We start from the raw sequence: 20129 nt of genomic DNA on the forward strand, positions 1-20129 counted from the left end.
GCTGGTTATGACCTCAGAGTGCAATCAACTGACAGAGAGAAGCGGATTCGGGGGACCAGTTGCAAGGAGAGGAGGAACCTGCAGCAAGGGGGGATAAGGCAAGTCAGTTTTTTTTTATTTTTTTTAATGTTTCCCTACACATAAAAAAACACAACATTACCCCTTGCAGTGCTGGATGAGCTCCACATTATGAGTAGTTGTTAAACTTCCCCAGAGTTACGCTTTAAAAGAAATCTGTTCTAGAAGTAATACAAGGCCACAATTGTTGATCGGTCTTACTGCAGATCAGGCAAGTCAAAAGTCATAACAGACATACAAGTTCAAAGTCAGTAAACCAAGAACTGAAGAAAAACCTGACTATCGTCTGACGAGAAAGTCTGCAATTGCAACCTCCATACTTTCTTAAATGAGGTTTCCAGCTTTAGATTTTAGTTAATTTTACATCTCTTGAGGGAATCGGTGGTGAGATATCAGCACCAGAGTATTTCCACTATGGTTCAACTGCCACAACCATTAGGCCAAATAATGGTGTCATACTGGGTAACCATGAAGATTACCTGTAATATGTTTAGTCTTGTGGAAAGGGCTGGAAACTGTTGCAGAAGAATTCAGCAGAGATATAAGAAACCTTAAAGGTCATTCTTTTCAAGTTTTGGGTGGAGCCAACATTCAAATGGGGTAGGGATGATCATTTTTGCAAGAATTATATCCTACATCAGAAATTTAAATTGCATATTTACCTTTTGGGCTAATTTAATACCGTGGTGCAATGCATAAACAACTATAGACTGTAATGCAATGCAATATTCATTTTTGTTTTCTAAAGAGAAGCATTTAAAACCATTTCAATTTTAAAACCATTTCAATTGAGCTATTGGTGTATAAAAGCATTCTGCAGCATTTTATTAAATTAGGTCAAACACTTTACTGGGACAATCAAAAGCTGCTTTCTTGGTCAATTCCAGGAGTGCTCAGTAAAGCAGAGATTGTGTGAAATACTGGATGACCATTGGCCTATGGATCACTATAGAAAAAAAATATTCTTCATATAGCTTCCACATTGGGAAAGGAAAATGAAATGCAAAGCTATTTAATCTATGGACCGTAGCTAAATATTCTGTGGCAATACAGGTATGTTAAACTATCTATGAAGACAAGACTTAGTTGAACAACTGGTTGAGAGGCACAACTTGAACGTACCATATTTAAACAAATCAAGTGTTGGTTATGCTTTAGTGATATTGGTCGTATTATTGATTGTGATGCTATCTGCCAACATTTGGAATGTTAGAATAATTTACTGTTTATGAATGATCCACAAAACTTTTTCTACTCTGAACAGGCAGTGCAGCTGCTCTAGCACTGAATCACAACAGCCCCATCCATCTTCCCATTTGGCAAAGAACCAAACAGATTGTCTTCAGTCTCCTCTTATCACCTCCCATGACAAAAAACATGATTCAGAACATTCAAGTCAATCCGCTTAACATAAAGACCAACACTGATTTGGATTTTAAAATATACAATGACATACACAACATGCATTACAAGAGGATAAATTACTGCTGCAGATGAGGCCAAGCCTGGTTACTATCTGCTCAGTTTATTGGAAACTTTGCTCTCCCGCACAGAGGGCTTTCCCCGGCTGGTTTTGCTGCCTGTTGAATGATGACCACTACCTGATCCCTTGGATAGGTTTTTACTTTGTTTACTACAGCAGTGGTCTTGTTGACAGGACCTTCTTGAAGAAGAAGAGCCAGATAGGCTGGGCGGTGATTTGCTTCGGCCTACATAAGAATTTGAGCTTTTGGGCTCATGGTGGTGGGGTCGTCCAATCCTTGAAGAGGAAGAACTGTTGGTTCTTGGTAAAGATGAACTGCGTGGAGAACCACTTGGGCTGCGTCGGGGAACGACAGGGCTCTTGGGAGGCGTTTTTGGACTATGAGGTGAACCAGGGCTTTTAGACTGGGAGGAACTACGGGGCTTCTGGGATCCATTTTGAATTATCTTAGCAAGTCTCGAGAGCAGGTCTGAGTCAGAGTTTCCACTTCCCAAAACCTTGTATCGGCGAATCCTGCAAGAAGACAAAGACAAACCAAAATTTTGAGCACTTCTTTAGAAATAGAAAATTACTACCAATGTATGCAGTTTATATTGCTTAATTATGAAAGATGATAGAAGACCAATACTTTTAATCTCAGTGCATTTATAAGATATCCGCATAATGATTTCTTCTCTTACAGTGAACCTGTGCTTTGCCCAAGCAACAAGTTCACAATAAAGAGGACCCCCACCAGCAACTTGTATTTGCCTTCACTTCCCTCCCCCAGCACTCCTTTCAACTGCTGGGGGTGAAGAGAAAACAGAAGCAGACAGTGAATTATGTTATCTTCTTTAATATTATCCGTGCTGATTCTCAATAAGAACCACAGGAACTGCAAACCCTTGTCTCACTAAAAACCAACTCTTGTACTTTCTTCCTGCTCAGAGATGCAGGAAACATTAACCCGTTGCCGACCGCCACAAGTACATATACTGCGGCGGTCAGCCCCGGCCAGGCAAAGTGACGTATGGGTACGTAACTAGCCTGTAAGCCAATAGGGGGCGAGCGCGCCCCCGGAGGCGTGCTCCAGCCCCGGCTCGTTCACGGACACCTCCGTGCGTGTGACCGGAGGACCCGATGTCCGCTAATGTAAACAAAGCCGCCTGTCATTCTTCCCGGTGTAAAAGCACAGATCATAAGGTCCTGCTATGTAGGACCATTGATCTGTGCTGTTACATGTAAAGCCACATCCCACAACAGTTAAAAACACGCCCCTAGGGACACACTTAACCCCTCCTTCTCCAATAAAGTTAACCCCTTCCCTGCCAGTGTCATTTTTACAGTAACAGTGCATATGTATAGCACTGATTACTGTAGTAATGTCACTAGTAACCCCAAAAGTGTAAAAAATGTCAGTCAAGGGTCCGATCTGTCCGCCGCAATGTCGCAGTCCCGTAAAAAAATAAATAAATAAAAATCGCAGATCGCCGCCATTACTTGTAAAAAAAACAACAACAAAAATGACAAAAATCTTTCCCTTAGTTAGTAAACGCAATAACTTTTGCGCAAACCAATCAAAATACGCTTATTGTGATTTTTTTTACCAAACATATGTAGCAGAAAACAAATTGGCCAAAAATGTTAAAAAAAAATTTGAGTTTTACATTTTTTTGGGGAATTTCATATAAAAAAAATGTGAAAAATATTATTTTTGTAAAATTGTCGCTCTTTTTTTTTGTTTATAGCGCATGATCAAAAAATCGCACAGGTGATCAAATACCACCAAAAGAAAGCTATGTTTGTGGGAAAAAAAGGAGGTCAATTTTGTTAAGGTACAGCGTCGCACGACCACGCAATTGTACGTTAAAGTCACGCAGTGCCGAATCGAAAAATAGGCCCTGGTCAGGAAGGGGGTAAAATCTTCCGGGGCTTAAGTGGTTAAAGTGTTACTAAACCCAGAACCCTGCATTCACTATATCTGTCTTCCACAGTACACAGAACATGGAAATGCAATCATTTTAGTAAATATAAACTGCTAAACACCCAGACAGTCTCTCTAGACAGTACTGATTGGCCCTGCATTCACTATATGTGTCTTACACAGTACACAGAACATAGAAATGCAATAATTTTTAGTAAATGTAAACTGCTAAACACTCAGAACGTCTGTCTAGACAGTGCTGATTGGCCCTGTGCTGATCACATGCACTCTCCTAATAAAAAAAAAAGAAAAACCTTTAGCAATACACACCAAACTGAGCATGTGAGGCCTGACTCCAAAGGCAATGTCTTATCTGGTCACAGTAGTGATAACTATAGCGCTTGCAGTGTCCCCTAATGGGAGAATTTTATATATTTCACAATAGTGCTTAATATGGATAAATGGTGATATTATCAAATAAATAATTAATTAAATACACTGATAAATAAACAATTAATAAATAAGTGGATAAATAAATAAACCACTGGTGATTATAATCCTTCACAGTGTGCAGTGAAAAAAACTTTCAAATTGGTAAAAAATAAATGTATCATGTAGTTCTAAACACAATTCATATAATAATAAAGTGCTGGTGCTCCTTGCTGGATTCCTTAGTGCTTCCTTCACCGTGAGTAAATGAATGAAATGCCCACTCACCGAAAGCTGTGGGTTTTATATGTCATATGACACTAAAACCGTCTGTGCTTGTTAAGAGATCCTGCCCGGATCGAATGGATCTCCCTGGGTCTTTACAGCCACTACGGGTATTTCTTCTACCTCGGGTAGTCTCCTTCAGCCACGATCCCAGCCTTGGAATGTGCCCTTCCTGCAAAGTCCCCTCCAATCACAACCGTGATGAGGAAATAAAAAGCGGATAGTGTGGTATTGTTTCCAATATATTTATTCACACACCCCATGCATAGCAAAGGTAAAATCCATAAAATTTCCAGCAGGTGATAAAGGTGCTCATCCAAAGTTCAAAAAATTGTAACAGCAAATGTGAGGTAACCGTGTTCAAAACCAAACAGACAGGCAAACAAATAGGACCGTCATATGTTCGGCACAAAGAGTGGAGAGCGGTATTTCCGGTATGCGTTCCACTCGAGTGCGTATGACGTCACCACGTGCGTTCCACCTAACGCGTTTCGTCATTGGCTAGACGTTTTCAGAGGTGTCATTGGCTGACCTCTGAAAACGTCTAGCCAATGACGAAACGCGTTAGGTGGAACGCACGTGGTGACGTCATACGCACTCGAGTGGAACGCATACCGGAAATACCGCTCTCCACTCTTTGTGCCGAACATATGACGGTCCTATTTGTTTGCCTGTCTGTTTGGTTTTGAACACGGTTACCTCACATTTGCTGTTACAATTTTTTGAACTTTGGATGAGCACCTTTATCACCTGCTGGAAATTTTATGGATTTTACCTTTGCTATGCATGGGGTGTGTGAATAAATATATTGGAAACAATACCACACTATCCGCTTTTTATTTCCTCATCACGGTTGTGATTGGAGGGGACTTTGCAGGAAGGGCACATTCCAAGGCTGGGATCGTGGCTGAAGGAGACTACCCGAGGTAGAAGAAATACCCGTAGTGGCTGTAAAGACCCAGGGAGATCCATTCGATCCGGGCAGGATCTCTTAACAAGCACAGACGGTTTTAGTGTCATATGACATATAAAACCCACAGCTTTCGGTGAGTGGGCATTTCATTCATTTACTCACGGTGAAGGAAGCACTAAGGAATCCAGCAAGGAGCACCAGCACTTTATTATTATATGAATTGTGTTTAGAACTACATGATAAATTTATTTTTTACCAATTTGAAAGTTTTTTTCACTGCACACTGTGAAGGATTATAATCACCAGTGGTTTATTTATTTATCCACTTATTTATTAATTGTTTATTTATCAGTGTATTTAATTAATTATTTATTTGATAATATCACCATTTATCCATATTAAGCACTATTGTGAAATATATAAAATTCTCCCATTAGGGGACACTGCAAGCGCTATAGTTATCACTACTGTGATCACTTTTTTTCATCACCAGCACCCGCACCTTACATAGCAGCTGCAACATATTAATTAAATTATTTTATTTATTGATTTTAATCATTAATCACTTTATTTAATCCACTTATTATCATACAATTAGTAAACCAGGTCCTGTTAATTATCTCCCTGGCGCGCTAATATATACAATTCGTATATATTTTTTGTACAATGTCTTATCTGGCCTTATCTGGACACGTTATGGAGTCAGTGGAAGAAGAGGACCTGCGCATACAAGATCAAGCAGGCTCATAACACAATGCTGAGGATTGACCCCTTAAGTTCCACAGTGAGCATAACAACCGTGCTTTACTGCATATACAGATTATTTTACGTTTGTGGGTTTAGTAACACTTTAAAGGTGGTACCTGGTTAAATACACTGAAGTGTTCCTATAACTTTTATGTATGCTACATAAATTAAATAGATTAATGTAAATTACATAAAAAAAAAAACAGAGTGGAGCCCCCTCAAAATGTCCAATGAAGCTGTGAAGAACTGAACTCAAGAGCACACAATTTTCTACTGGAATGTCCAAGGGCACAAGAAACCGGTAAGCGATTTAACATACCTAGCATCTGAAAATTTGAAACATAGGCTTTAGACAGACAAGCTTTTTAAATGTAAAAATTATGAAATTGACCATGTAGATTTTACATTCAACAACATCATTGAAAACTGAAAAAACATCAGTGTTTCACATTGTTCTTACCGCGCCTCCACTCCAGGCCGTGTGGGTGGCTTTCCAGGTGGCGGTCTGGGAAGGAACGGAGTTGGAGGAGCACTGCTGATCTGATCATTACTAGTCCAGGACACAGGACGAGGAATTTTGCTCTTTCTTGATTGAAGATTGTGAGATGCAACACTGCCATCATCCGACTGCCTGACGTTAGAGTCTGAGACTGTTCTAGGAATAAAGAAAACTTCTTTTTCGGGTAAACCTATAGCTGGTGGTGAGGTTTTCTCTTCCAGTGACTTGTCAGAGGCACTTGAGAAGTCACCAAGTAATGACTTCTGTCGTTTTTCCATTAAGAGTCGGACAAGGTCTGTCTGATGAGCTTTTTTCAGTAGAAGCTTTTCCTTAGCAGAGATTGGAGAAGATGATTCTGAAGCAGAGTCAACCTCCGGAGCCAGTACAGGAATTCGGCTATGTCTGGTGGGAAGGGAGGACTTTGTGTGATCCTTTCTAAATTGTGGAGAGCTATCACTTAGGTCAAGTTGCTCTCCATTTTTTAGATCCGTTTGATCTTTATCCCTCTCTTGTTCAAGTAACATGGACAAGCTTGTCTTGTGGTCAAGGAAGCCATTAGCAGCAGCATTATTCTGTTCTTCATGAAAACCATTTTGCTGAACCTCCAGAAAGTCCCCTCCAACCGTAAAGTCAACCTTTTGCTGATCTGATACTTCTTCAGGTTTCACAGCTTGAGAATCTATATGTCCATTTGGCACTGGCTGGAAAGTCCTAGCCTCATTAAGTTGATTAACATCGAACACAGCACCCTCAGGGGATTTGCACTGCTCAGGGGAAAGTCCAAGTGGATGGAAGCCTTTGTTTTGCTCCCGCTTACCTTCAAGGAAACCAAGTAGAGAATTTGACGGAGACTGTACTGGAGTATCTAAACCTTTCTTCTGACTTATTTGGTCATTCTTATTAACAAAGTCTTTATGGCCTGAGTCTAGGGATTTGACACATGCGTTTTCCTGGTTTGTTTTGTCTAAATCTAGTGCCAGGTTTATTTTGTTTCCCGGAGAAGTAGCAAGGTCTTCTGATGCACCATATCCTAGGGGATTTTCCTGTGGTGAAAACAGCTCTAAGACATGGGTGTCTCGATCTCGCTTCTCTACATGAGGTCCACATAGAAAGCTTTCTGAAGCTGACTGTGTAGATGTAACCGAAGGCCGAGGAATGGTCATCTACAGGAAGAGAATTCAAATATGGATACACAAAGCAAGTTAACACAAGTGATTGTTAGAAGACATTTTTAAAACTATACTTTAACTTTTTTTTTAATCTTCCTCTCTCTGCAAAGGTAACTTACTAACAGTGTAAAAGTGATCACTGATTTCCATACTACTGCTGACAACAAAACCTACAGATTCAAAAGCTCACTGTTTTTGGCCACGGGTACCAAAAAATTAAATTACAGGGGTTTTTTTTAACCCTTTGTGCACACGTTAGGTCATAAATGTGCAAATGGGTAAGTTCATAAGGGAACACTGCAGGGTTCCCACTTGGTTATGTCCCTTGGTTAGACGCTGGTATTATTTGAATTATTGTAAGCAAACCAATGAATCGCAGAAGCTCTTCACTTTATTTAAAGCGGAGTTCCACCCTAATTTTAAACTTTAGTTATTCCAGCAGTGATCGGTATATGATAAATAAGAATTGGGCAATAAGAATTTTTTTTGGGGTCCCTTACCTTATTTTAAGAGGATAGTTTGTTCTACTTCCTCCTTCTGTGGCCGCGGCCCCAGGCGTCACTTCCGGCTTTGCATTGCGTCCTGGGAGATGTTTGTCATCAATCCCAGAAGGCAAAGGGCATCGCCGGCTGCTCCTCTCATGCACTGGAATCAGGAAGAAGGACACAGCGGCTTCAGATACCCACAATGGAGATGGCCGCGTTGAAAGCGTTTTTATAAGTAAGAATTTGTATACCATAAAATACTGTACTAGTTAGAAATCTGAAAATAGTGGTAATGTACATCGTTATATATTAGTATTTAAGGGGCATTGTTAATTTAAAAAAAGTATTTTCGGCTGGAACTCTGCTTTAATAACACTTTCTAAGTTACAGTGTTAGAGCTGCTGCTCCCAATGTGACACCTGTGCGAGTGCATGGGTGCGTTCAGGGGCGTGCACCCTCTCCCGCATCAATGTCACATTGGGAGCAGCAGCTGTGTCCGTGCAGCCACTGCACCCCAATTGACAACTATGGGACTGCCAGCATGGGGATGAATGCAACACCTGTGCTGTTAAACACGCCCCCTACACGGGGCAAGGATTTACCAGCCTGTGTTAACGAGGCTTTAAACTTCGCTAAAGACATTCAAAAGGGGTGGATAAAATAAGTCTTCAGGTGTCAATAAACCAACTTTAATATCTTGATAGAAAACTACAGCTAGCCCCCACCCTCCCATCCTTACCAGATGCTGTAAAAGGATTTAAATAAAACTAGATTTATCTTTGCTACTTCCCTGTGAACACTACTTAGTAAAGCAGTCTTATATGCAGACATTAAAGCAGAACTCCATGCAAAACTTTTTTGCTAGTTTTGAATGCAATGGAGAAAAGGTTAGCGTCTGTCAGGAGCAGATATATTTACCTTTTCAGAAGAAAGCAAGGTTCCATTCAGTGCTGACCCCCTGTGTAAAGAGCTAGGCATTTAATCTAGTGACATCTGCTAAAAGGTGGGGGTCATGTGACCAAGTGTCTAGGCCTTTACACATGTTGCAAACACTGGAGCAGCATTCTCTCCTGAAAAAGTATGCATTTACCCATCAGAGGAATTTTGGTAATACAGCTTTTATGCAAACACCTGAATGTGGGTCTGTTTTAGGGTCTCTGTAGAGAGCAGGGCCTTGGTTTGCATCAGAATGCATCTCTCCCTGTACAAGTCTACAGAAATATAAAAACAGCTTGAAGCAGGCCAGGAACAAAGCAACTAAAGGACAAATGCACCGGTCAATGAATTCTGAAAAATTTAGAAGCATCTCAAACTGTGAAAATGTTAAGAGAAATCTTCATGTGCCCATCCACACAAGCCTAATGCCGTCATGACAAGCTCATATAGAGACAGACATCGTCATCAGACAAATAACAGGGAGTGACAACAAAGAGATGCATGCATCCAACACACATTGAAATGACGGATGCTGGATGCATGAATGGTAAATATTAAAACTGTATTTTAAAGTGTTGTTGATGACAGTGTCTCTTTAAGGGCTTGTGTTGCCGGACTTTAGGCCTTGTGTCAATGGGAACATTTTTTTTGTCTCTTTCAGGCCTCATGCAGACTGGACATTTTTTTCAGCTGCTCCTAGGGAAATCTGTTTTTTTTTTTTTTTCCTGCCTCCAAACACTCCTACATGTTAGCCTATGTGTCCATGCACATATAGGCTTTATAGAGGGGCTTAGAGGCAGGAAAAAAGAAAAAAAGAAAAAAAAACACTGACATTGCGTCCAGGAGCAGCGGCGTTTTGGCAGAAAAAAAGCTTGACACATGTAAATGCATGCTAATGGTAGGCGTGTTTAGCATTGAGTGTTAAAGGAGTTGAGGCATTCTATAAAAAAACCTTCTGTGTGTAGCAGACCCCCCCCCCCCAGTAACTCCTAATACCTACCTGAGCCCTATCTCTCTCCAGCGATGTCCACAAGCCCCTTGGCTGTCCGGGACTCTCTCTCCTGACTGGCTGAGACACAACCACGGCGCCGTTGGCTCCTGCGGCTGTCAAAGTCAGTTAGCCATTCAGGACAGAGAGGGGGCGGGGCCGAATGGCAGCTCCGTGTCTGAATGGGCACATGGAGCTGCAGCTCGGATCGGGTGCCCCCCCACAGCAAGCTGCTTGCTGTGGGGGCACTTGATGGTAGGGAGGGGCCAGAAGGAGCAATAAGGGACATGAGAAAAGGAGGATTCTGGCTGCTCTGTGCAAAACCAACTGCACAGAGGAGGCAAGTATACCATGTTTGTGATTTAAAAAAAAAAAAAAAAAAGGGGGACTTTACAAATCACTTTAATTTATTTAAATGGCCAGAATATGAATTAAATCCCAAATTCTAAAACATGTTAAACACATTTACAAATTTCAAGTGTTTTTTCTGCCAAAATGCTTCTGCCAGCAGGAATGGAGAGAGAAACATCCAGTGTTCATGAAGCCTCAGTGACCACTCTAGGCATTATAATCAGGCTTTGGAAAGTTAACAAAAGCAATAAAGGGCTTCTGGCTGATTAGGAATTGTTTACGCATACCATCCTAGCCAACCAGTAAATTTTTCGTGCTCTAAGTGAAGGCAGGTTAAAATGGGAAAGGAAAAGGCTGACTGGCTTCTATCCAGCCACAATTCATAAGGCCCACTGACTTTTCAATAGTTATGGCAAGGTCACCGTTTTAAAGTAAGGCTGGGTTCACACTGGTATTTAAAGCAGGCTGTTGAGTCAGAAGGCGTTTGAAGCCTTTTAAGGCCTCCCATTTAAGTCTATGGTAATGTGCTGCAACCACACTGGCATATACGGTGGCGGTGCATTTGCAGCGTGGTTGCGGCACCTTCGTACAAGAGAATTTTAGCTGGTCGATAAAGGAGCGGGCCCGGGAGCCGGACGCAGCATCCTTAACTGATGAGCTGATAGCAAAAAAAAAAAAGGCGTGAGGTCCCCCCCCCCCCCCAGGTTATACCAGGCCCTTCTGGTCTGGTATAGACTGGGGGGGGAACCACACGCCGAAAAAAAAAAAAAACTGGGTGGTGGGATTCCCACCCTTCTCCAAGACCATACCAGACCCTTCGGTCTGATATGGATTTTGAGAGAAACCCCACGTCAAAAAAAAAAAGAAAGAAAAAAAAAAAAACACTGCGTGGGGTCCCACCCAAGATCCATAGCATTGCCTGGCAGGTCAGGAAAGAGAGGGGGAGGGGGGAAAGAGGTTCTTTGGGGCGAGGGGGGCCCTGCGCCCCCCACACTAAAGCACCTTATCCCTATGTTGATGGGGACAAGAGCCTCTTCCTGAACACCCTGGCCGGTGGTTGTGGGGGTCTGCGGGCAGGGGGCTTATCGGAATCTGGAAGCCCTCTTTAACAAGGGGGCCCCCAGATCCCGGGCCCCCCCCTCCTTATGTGAATGAGTATGGGGTACATTGTATCCCTACCCATTCACCCCAAAAAAATAAGTGTAGTGTAATGCTACAAAAAACAAAGACTGTTTTTGACAAGTCCCTTATTATCTGAAGAATTTCCCCTGTCGTAGCTCCAACGATGACTTCTTCTGAGGTCTTCTTCCTCCGATCTTCTTCTTATGAGGTCTTCTCCCTCCGCTGTCTTCTCCTTCCGGTGATGTCTTCTCCCTCCGTCGATGTAGTCAGTCTTCTTCTTCTGCCACTGCCGCCAACAAGTTCAAAGTAAAAAAAAATACGGTCCTGCTCCGATAATCACTCCTGCTGTTATGCCAGCTAAGCCGGCAGCCAGCTCTTATACAACGATGAGGCGTGCAGAAGAAGATAATGACGACAATGACACTGACTGAGTGAGTAAATATCACCGGAAGGAGACAGGAGACATTCTTCAATAAAGGACTTGTCAAAAACCCTCTTTGTTTTTTGTAACATTACTTTTTTTACTTTTTTCTTTTTTTTTGGGTAGTGGTACAATGCACCCTATACTTATTCACATAGGGGGGCCTGCAGACCCCCCACAACCACCGGCCAGGGTTGTCAGGAAGAGGCCCTTGTCCCCATCAACATGGGGACGAGGTGCTTTGGGGTGAAGGGCACAAAGCCCCCCCCCCGCACCAAAGCGCCCACCCCCCATGTTGAGGGCATGTGTCCTGGTATGGTCCATTAGGGGGAGGGGCGATCACTTGTCCCCCCTCCCCTTTTCTGACCTGCGGTGTTGCATGCTTGGATATGGATCTGGTATGGATTTGGGGGGAATCCAAGGGCTTTTTTTTTTTTTTTCTCATTTTTTTGGCCTAGGGTTTCCCGTGAAAATCCATATCAGACCAAAGTGTCTGGTATGGTCTTGGGGGACACTCCACGCTGTTTTTAAAAAAAAAATTGGCCTGGTATGGACTGGTGTGTGTGGGAGGGGTGTTTTTGGCTTTTTTTAACCAGCATTTGTTCTTCTCTCTCAGCTGTCAGCAGGAAACCCGCTGACAGCTGACTCTTCGGTTGCTAAGGATGAGGTGACTGGCTTCCCAGCCCGCTCCTTAGCAACTAGTTATTGTAGGCAATTGTGGTGCGGTTTTAACAAGCCAAAAGCGTTTGTCAACATCGCCGCAAACGTACATAGGGCATTTGGGGGAAGAGTTTTTAATGTTCACTAAAAACTTAACCACACCTATTAACGTGCATTAACGCTATTGGAGCGATTGATAAGCGTCAGTATTTTAAGCAAGTGTGAACGAGCCCTAAGGGAGGGCTTTGACCAATTTTTGCCACCTGTGTCCTATTGGGGAGATTTCTCTTTACTGCCTCTCCCATAGCCAAACAGGAAATTGCGAGAAAATCCCTCAAAAGTGAGGGAATCCCAGGGTGTTACAAGGGTCACCGGAACTAGTGCCCCCATTGGAAGATTTCCCCTATATTACTGTTGTAATGTCAACCCAACATTTGGGATTTTCTTTTACTGTCACTTTTGAGGAGTACGGTAAACATAAGGTGAATATCCCTAAGGGAGCACAGACAGCAATAAAAACTGACAGGGGTTCTAACCCCTCCCACTCTGTTCAAAACTAAAAAAGAAAAAAAGTTTTGACTTAGTTACACATTAATTTTAACAGATTCTTCTGTAGTGGTAACAAGCACCTCAGACACTTAGCATGTACTTGTTACTGCTCAACAGATACCACTACACTACTGGAGCTTTTCCACTGCATGGAACGGATCAGTTTGGCTCGATTTGGCGCTTTTCCACTGCATGGTACGTGTTAGAGCGGTTCGGTACGGTTTGGTATGGCAGCGCTTTTCCACTACATGGTACGGCTCGCTAAAACAGTACCAACTCGGTTGTGGTTCCAAGCGTTACTTACCTATACCATATCCCACAATCCTTTGCATGCAGCCTTGATTGTTTGTCACTACTAGCCAATGATTGGTCAGAGAATCGTAATCCCACCCACTTACTACTTTAGTGGAAAAGCAAACCGAGCCGACTAGAGCCTATACAGTGGCGAAATGTGCCAACTCGTACCGCGCAGTGGAAAAGCAAACCGAGCCGAGCAGGGCCAAGCAGTGCCGAGCCGGTACTTGCAGTGGAAAAGTGCCAGTACCTGACTGCATCAGGTACTAATAAAAGCAGTCATCGACTGTAAATGTTCTGCTGCACCTGGGAGATATACCTTTGTATGTGTACAAGATTCTCCAGGACAAGGCGATAATTACAATGGATTTTATTTCTACTTCTTTTCTGGCAACAATTATCCCATTAAACGTTTGCAAAATGCATCCGTTTCTTAATTTTTCTTCACAAATGTTCTCATTGGCAACCTAACTTCCCAGGCCCACATAGAGGCAGTTTTCTCAGGTTGGAAAGCTAGGTTTGTAGAGTTTTATATAAAGTAATGGCTTCACCTTACACTCTGGGATAGGTAATGCAAAACTCTTTAAAAATAGGAGAATGGGACAGAATGGTTGGCGTTAGTGTAAGATTGGCGTTAGTGTGCGAAAAAAGGTATGGTCTGTAAGTATCTGAAAATCTTAGTTCTAGGTATAGCACTATCAAGACTGAATAGGCTGGATTCAATGTCCAGTGCGAATTGTATTCCTGTTTTGACTGCATATAAAAAAAAAGCATTTGATTGGCGGCTCAGGAGTGTTTTTGATGCGAATTTGCAAGGCTCAAGACCTAATTTTTTTCCACAGCTGCGAATACAGTGCTGGCCAATACATATTAGATAAAAGCTGTCAACTCCTGTAAGTGGAGAGAAATCTGTACTGAATCCTGAACACAACTAAACACGTGTGATTCAGAAGCGTTAGCATAGAAGTCAGTGAGCCTGGAATTTGCACCTGAACTACACCGCAGTGCTCAGAAAACGCACAGGATCCTTTTTAAATTTGCGGTTCAAAATGCATCCAATTCGCATAGATGTGAACTGAGCCTAAATTATGTGTTGTACTTTTCAAGATTATGCACGTTTCATAAACACATTGCTCGTGAAAGTACCAGAATAACAGCACATTTTCTAGCAGTAACAAACATGGCACCATTGTATCACCATCACAACCCTAAACCACAATGAATAGGAACCAAAATAATTGCTCAAAAACCTTTACGTACTGCAATGAAGCACCAGATGGAACAGCAAGCTAAGCGAGCTACAGGAGGCAAAGCATGCAGTTTGCAGCATTGAACACACAACATGAAAACTTTGAAGGGGGACAAAGGGAAGATTTTCTCATGCAACCTAAGAATCAAGTAGCTAGATTCTGTGCCTGTTACAAAGCTGTTTTTGGTAGTGAATGGGTCTTACTAACAGGAAAGACTTCTAGAAAGAAAACTTTCTGTTCCAATAGGCAGAAATTAGTAGCTCTATAAAAAGGAAAAAAAAAAGGGGGGGGGGGGATTGTAAAATACTGCATTTGATTAAATTCTAGATTACTTTCTTTTTACTCCACTGCATGTACATGCTATTTAACTTAATATCCAACAATCCAACTAAGCAATCATTGTAACAGTAATCTACTCAAAGCAGAGTTCCCTACTGTCTAGTGAATTTGACTAGTGTTTCTTAAAAAGTCCATCCTCCCCAAAATTTCAGATTTTTATTTGAAGCAATGGGCATGGATCTGAAACCCCAGATAATTCTGACAAAACCCAGACTTGTAGGTGGCCTGTGGCTAAAGCAGTGGAGCAATCAGGTATAGGGCTGCTAACCAATCCACCAATCACAATGCTGTTCTTGCCTGTATTTTACAAAAACTAACATGCGATTGGTTCTCACATTCAACTGTGTTAATGGTTGGTACGGCACTGTATGTTAAAAAGCATATGACCCCTATCACTAGTACTCTTAGGCCATTTGGCTTACAGCCTAGGCAATATGCTGTAGTATAAGGCGCTACAACACAGTAAAATCTATTTTTGCAAAATGGGACAATACAACGTATTCATTTCAAATAAAATATTTTCTCTCCTCCATGTGGAGCTTTAAGATTTAATTTGGGGACAAACATGTTTTACTGTTATTATTGAGGACATAAACCACTAAACATGGAGAGACACAAGACGACTGACTTATGGACGTAAGTAATTCACCTGGGATTTTGATATTCGAATTACAGAGGGGTACTTTGTGCCACTATGGGGAGTGACGGGAAGCTTCCTGCGGCCGGCAGAACGGGAGGAGGAAGAGTAGCTCTCAGCTGACTGACTCTTGGGGATGACAACCTCTCTCTTGGGTGGAGATTCTGTGCGACCCAACTGGGATGTTATTGGGCTTGTGAAGCGCATGGGACTGCAGGGAGGTCTTGAGGTAGAGGAAAACGGGATGTGGGAAGCACCAAGCTGTGAATATGCCATGAGGGGGAGGAAAAAAACACAAATAAATAATGCTTGCAAATCTCATGACCTGTAGCTCAAGTCATGGATGTAGGGCTTTGTCTGCATTTTCCTCATAGAAGCTCCATTGATTAAGATAAATGCATGAAATCCAAGCATTTTTAAGCATGAGCAAAAACAAATGTTAAGCCTGTGACCATCAGGACACAAAAACTTCAAACCTTTGCAATCGTTCAAAAACATGAAACTGCCTAATCATCACCAATTCATTCTATTGTCTTTATAAGTTTGGATAGAATTGGGAAAGGTTAGATCTCATCAGGCTTTATTGCTACCTGGGGCTCCATTATAGAGAATCCCCCTCACCTTTGGTTATGGGGACAACCTTTTACCAGATGGTAAGTAAGGGACAATCTGTACCAGGAAAACTTAAAGATTTCTTACTTATGTGTTTCAGTTTTTTCCCTCACTTCCTGTCCTAGGGACAACCTTTTTACCAGACAGGAAGTGAAGAAATATCTCCAAAGAAGCATCCAACTACAATAAATCCTAATTCTTCCCCACTCTATCAAAAACAAACTAAAGTTTATGGCATTAAATATTATAAACAGAAGCTACTAAACTTCTTTAATTGGATTCACAGTTTCTATTTACAACTCCATAACGCTTTCTGGAGTGAAATTAAATGATTCACGATCTTTAAAAAAAAAAAAAAAAATGTAAAAATCAGTATCTGTACTTCTAGAAATTTCACAAATAGGGTGTCCATTTGTGATAGAATCCAATGCAGTTACTTGATGCAGTATGCCCTGTCTGTGTACAGCCATAAAATCTACTTGCTGTATATTAAAAATAAATCTGATCATATTTTAAATCAAATATGGGACTGACTTTAGTGTTCCTCTACAGCAAAAAAAAAAAAAACAAATATTGCTAGTAAATCACTAAAAAAATACAGTCTGAATGCTGAACAAAAATAAAAACATAATTGAGGGAAAAATTGGTTTATTTTTATTAAAGGTTTCTTACCGGAGTGATTGCTCCTTCTGCCTGAGCCTCCATAGGACTTGTAGGTGTCGCTGGAAGCAGTTGGCCAGCAGCACCTGACATGACATCCAGTTTGTCCATACACACTCCTGAAGAAACAATATCGTCAAGTCCAACCCTTGAATCTGGTTTATTATGACCCTTACTGTCTGTGAAAGAGCTTGGTTTTGGAGGACCATCTTGTGGAGATTCTTCCAGCACCTGAAGCACCTCTGGTTCTTCTTCTGATGGGCTTCCGGTCACTCTCTGGCCGTGATTTCCATTTGAGCCATAATCCTTCAAATCACGCTCTTTGTCCACAATGACCCACTCTTTGGAATCAACCTCCTGCCGGCAGGAGCTCAGATTCACAGCTACAAACCCATTGCTAACAACTCCATCCAAGTGTTCTGGGGAGCTCGCCGATCCAGGCTTGGAACCCTCTGGCACATACTCCTCATCATAATGCCAGACGTGGTCTGCATGCATAGGAGAAGGAGCAACAAGGGTCTTTCGCGGTTGAGAAGGTGAAGGAGAAGAGCCATCACCAACTGGTCCCTCTTTTGAATGTGCCTCCTTCTGAACTTTTTCAGCACTTAAAAAAAAAAACAAATATATTTAAAAAGGAAACAGCTGAGTTTTCTTCACAACAAAAATATGAATTGTTACCCTTGACCATCTAAGCCAGTCAGCTGTGGCAATCAGCCACAACAGAGTAATGCACAGCTAACAAAGCTACTATGGTGGCATTTGGTAAAGGACAACCTCTATCAATTTCAGGAGGCAGCTAAGGTAAAAGTAGAAGACTAATAGTTTGGTTGAAAATCCATATATTGCAGCCAAACTTGAACATTAAATCTGGAGCACTGGTTCAGCAGTTCACTCCCCTCCTTTTTAGACAGTAATCAGGTGAACTAAGAAGCTTGCTTGGCACGTCTCCTGATCCTGGAGGGGAGGTAGTCTCCTGGAGCCTACCCAAAAGCATGGCATACTCACAGATCCATGCTTTCTTGCCACTCCCTCAGAGCACTTGCTCTGTTGCTCTACTGGAGCAGGGCTTTTGAGTTAGAGGAAATATGCCTTCTTCAATGGACAGTGCTAGGGCTAAAAAGCCATTCACCAAACTCAAACATTACCCTGATGGATGTGGATGTAGCCCCTGTCATGTGCCTATCTACAACAGCAACCAAGAGTGGAGCTCACCCAGTATGGGCTCCTGCAGCAAGGAGCCCATGAGAAGCCATAGATCAGTAAATATATTTAGCTGGAGGGTTGAGTGTGGGCCATCAGAAGACACTGTCACTTTTTACTTTTAACTACTAAAAAACATGAAGCTAATGTAAGAATCAAATTGAGCCAAATACAAAATGTATACAATTTCAAAACCTATCATGGTGCAAGAAATGATCATGAAATGTAAATTAACATTAAATAGAACCTACAAACCATTTGAAAATTAAAATACATTTCCTCACTCACTAAAAATGCACATTGGCTTCTAGATTGTACTGACCAGCTTTACACTAAATTCTAAAATGTTTACATTTTTTTTGTAATGTGCAGTGTCCCCCCCCCCTTCAAAAAAAAATACCATTCAATTCAATTAAAAAAAAAAAAAAAAAGACTCATTCAATTGGTGTAAGCTGTCTTTTTAAGTAGATGTAATTGTAATAGTTAGCATGGTAATCTTTGGATTTCATTTACATTAAAGTGGTTGTAAACCAGGCCCGGATTGGCCAATCGGGAGCACCTGGAGAATTCCCGGTGGGCTGGATTGGTCGAGGGCCGTTGTCATTCCTTGGTGAAGAGGAAGTCACTTATTAAACTCACTTCCAGGACATGCTGCGTTCCATGCCTCGGTCCCACTCCAAAAACACGCCCCCGGGCCACTCAGCGCTGCCGATAATTAGCTCGCAGGAGATACACTTCTTGTAGGAGGCGTGGAAGAAGAGATGGCACCCTATCACAGGATGGATCAGAGAGTGATCATGGAGCCGTCAGCCGTGTGGAGAGAATAGCAGGGACAGGAGCTCTGGCCACCCCTCCCTCTGGGGAATTCAGCTGAGGGGCGGGGCTACACATCACTGCCTCGGGTGAGGGAGATGGAGGCTGTAGAGTGCAGAGCCAAGCAGAGTCACCTCGGAGCTAAACCAGCCTGACCTGCAGTGTGTGTAGCAGCAGCTCAGTGTGTGATAATGACAGCAGTTTAAGGTGTTCTGTGTGTCTGTCTAACCACCAGCAGGACTGACTGAGTGTTCCTTCCTTCTTCCCCAGTGCCATTCCCCAGTATAGTGAGTGCCACTATATCAGTGTACAGATATCAGTGTTATCTATAGGGAATAGCACCTAATGAGTTATTCCCTATATATATATATATATATATATATCTCTGATATATGTACACTGAGGGCTTTTCCCTAACACTGACATCTGTACACTTCAGCTGGAAGAATGTCTCTTAGTGCCGGTTCACACATATGCGATGCAGGAACACTGCAAATTCACTGCAGGTTCCCGCATCGCATTCAAATCGCAGGCAGTTCACACTGCGATATGCTAATCGCTGGGGGGTTTCAATACGAAGTTACCGACACCCCCAGATCAGTTCCCATATCGCAGTGTGAACTGTCAGTTCAGACATGAATCGGATCACATAGGTGTGAACACCCATGCAATCCCAATTCTGCTGTGCACCCAAAAAAGGGTCCTGTGCGACATGTGTCCAAATGCGACGCAAATTTAGCCATACAGTCAGTATGGCTGAATTTGCATTGCACAGACGTCACGTGATTTTCAGCGCAGTGCGCTGCGAATCACATGCAATGTCTGTCATCGCACTAATGTGAACCGGGACTAACATTGGTGGTCAAGTAGGGGTGTTGAAAATAATCATATAATCGATACATTGCGATTCAGCCTTAAACGATTCTCCATTAATGCAGGCAACAGCTGAATCACAATTGCATCAATGACATCATTCTGGGGCGCCCCTGTCAGAGTGCTCCCCTCCTTCCTCCTCTTCTTGTGTATGTCACACAGAGCAGCGATCTCCTGCTGTGTCACGGAACCTGGATCTGAATTGTTCTGCAGCGATGTAACAAAGTCCCGCCTCCTAGACCAGCTCCTATAATAGACGGCACACTGATCCAATGCTAGGAAATTGAATCAGTGTGACCTGTATCATAGGAGCCAGTCTAGGAGGTGGAACCATGTTGACAGCAGCCGCCAGGCAATTTAAATTCAAGCTCCGTGACACAGCGAGAGATCTCTGCTCTGTGTGATCCAGGCATTGGTGAGGTTGCATTAGATG

General features: G+C 42.4%; 1 protein-coding gene across 2 annotated transcripts in view; it reads right to left on the minus strand.

The window, feature by feature from the left end:
• Positions 1–884: 884 nt before the first annotated feature.
• TTBK2 (tau tubulin kinase 2) overlaps positions 885–20129 on the minus strand; it is a 252244-nt gene continuing 232999 nt past the window's right edge. The window contains exons 13-16 of one of the 2 annotated variants that reach the window (XM_082275497.1): positions 16823–17414; positions 15551–15799; positions 6299–7500; positions 885–2074 (exon numbers count right to left, since the gene is read on the minus strand). In XM_082275497.1, the coding sequence (XP_082131623.1) occupies positions 1591–2074; positions 6299–7500; positions 15551–15799; positions 16823–17414 (2527 nt within the window). In that variant the 3' untranslated portion in view covers positions 885–1590. The remainder of the gene's footprint in view (positions 2075–6298; positions 7501–15550; positions 15800–16822; positions 17415–20129) is intronic. The other variant, XM_082275498.1, reaches the window with a different exon arrangement.

Source organism: Pelophylax lessonae, assembly GCF_965119305.1.
Source record: "Pelophylax lessonae genome assembly, chromosome: 13".
NCBI lineage: Eukaryota > Metazoa > Chordata > Amphibia > Anura > Ranidae > Pelophylax > Pelophylax lessonae.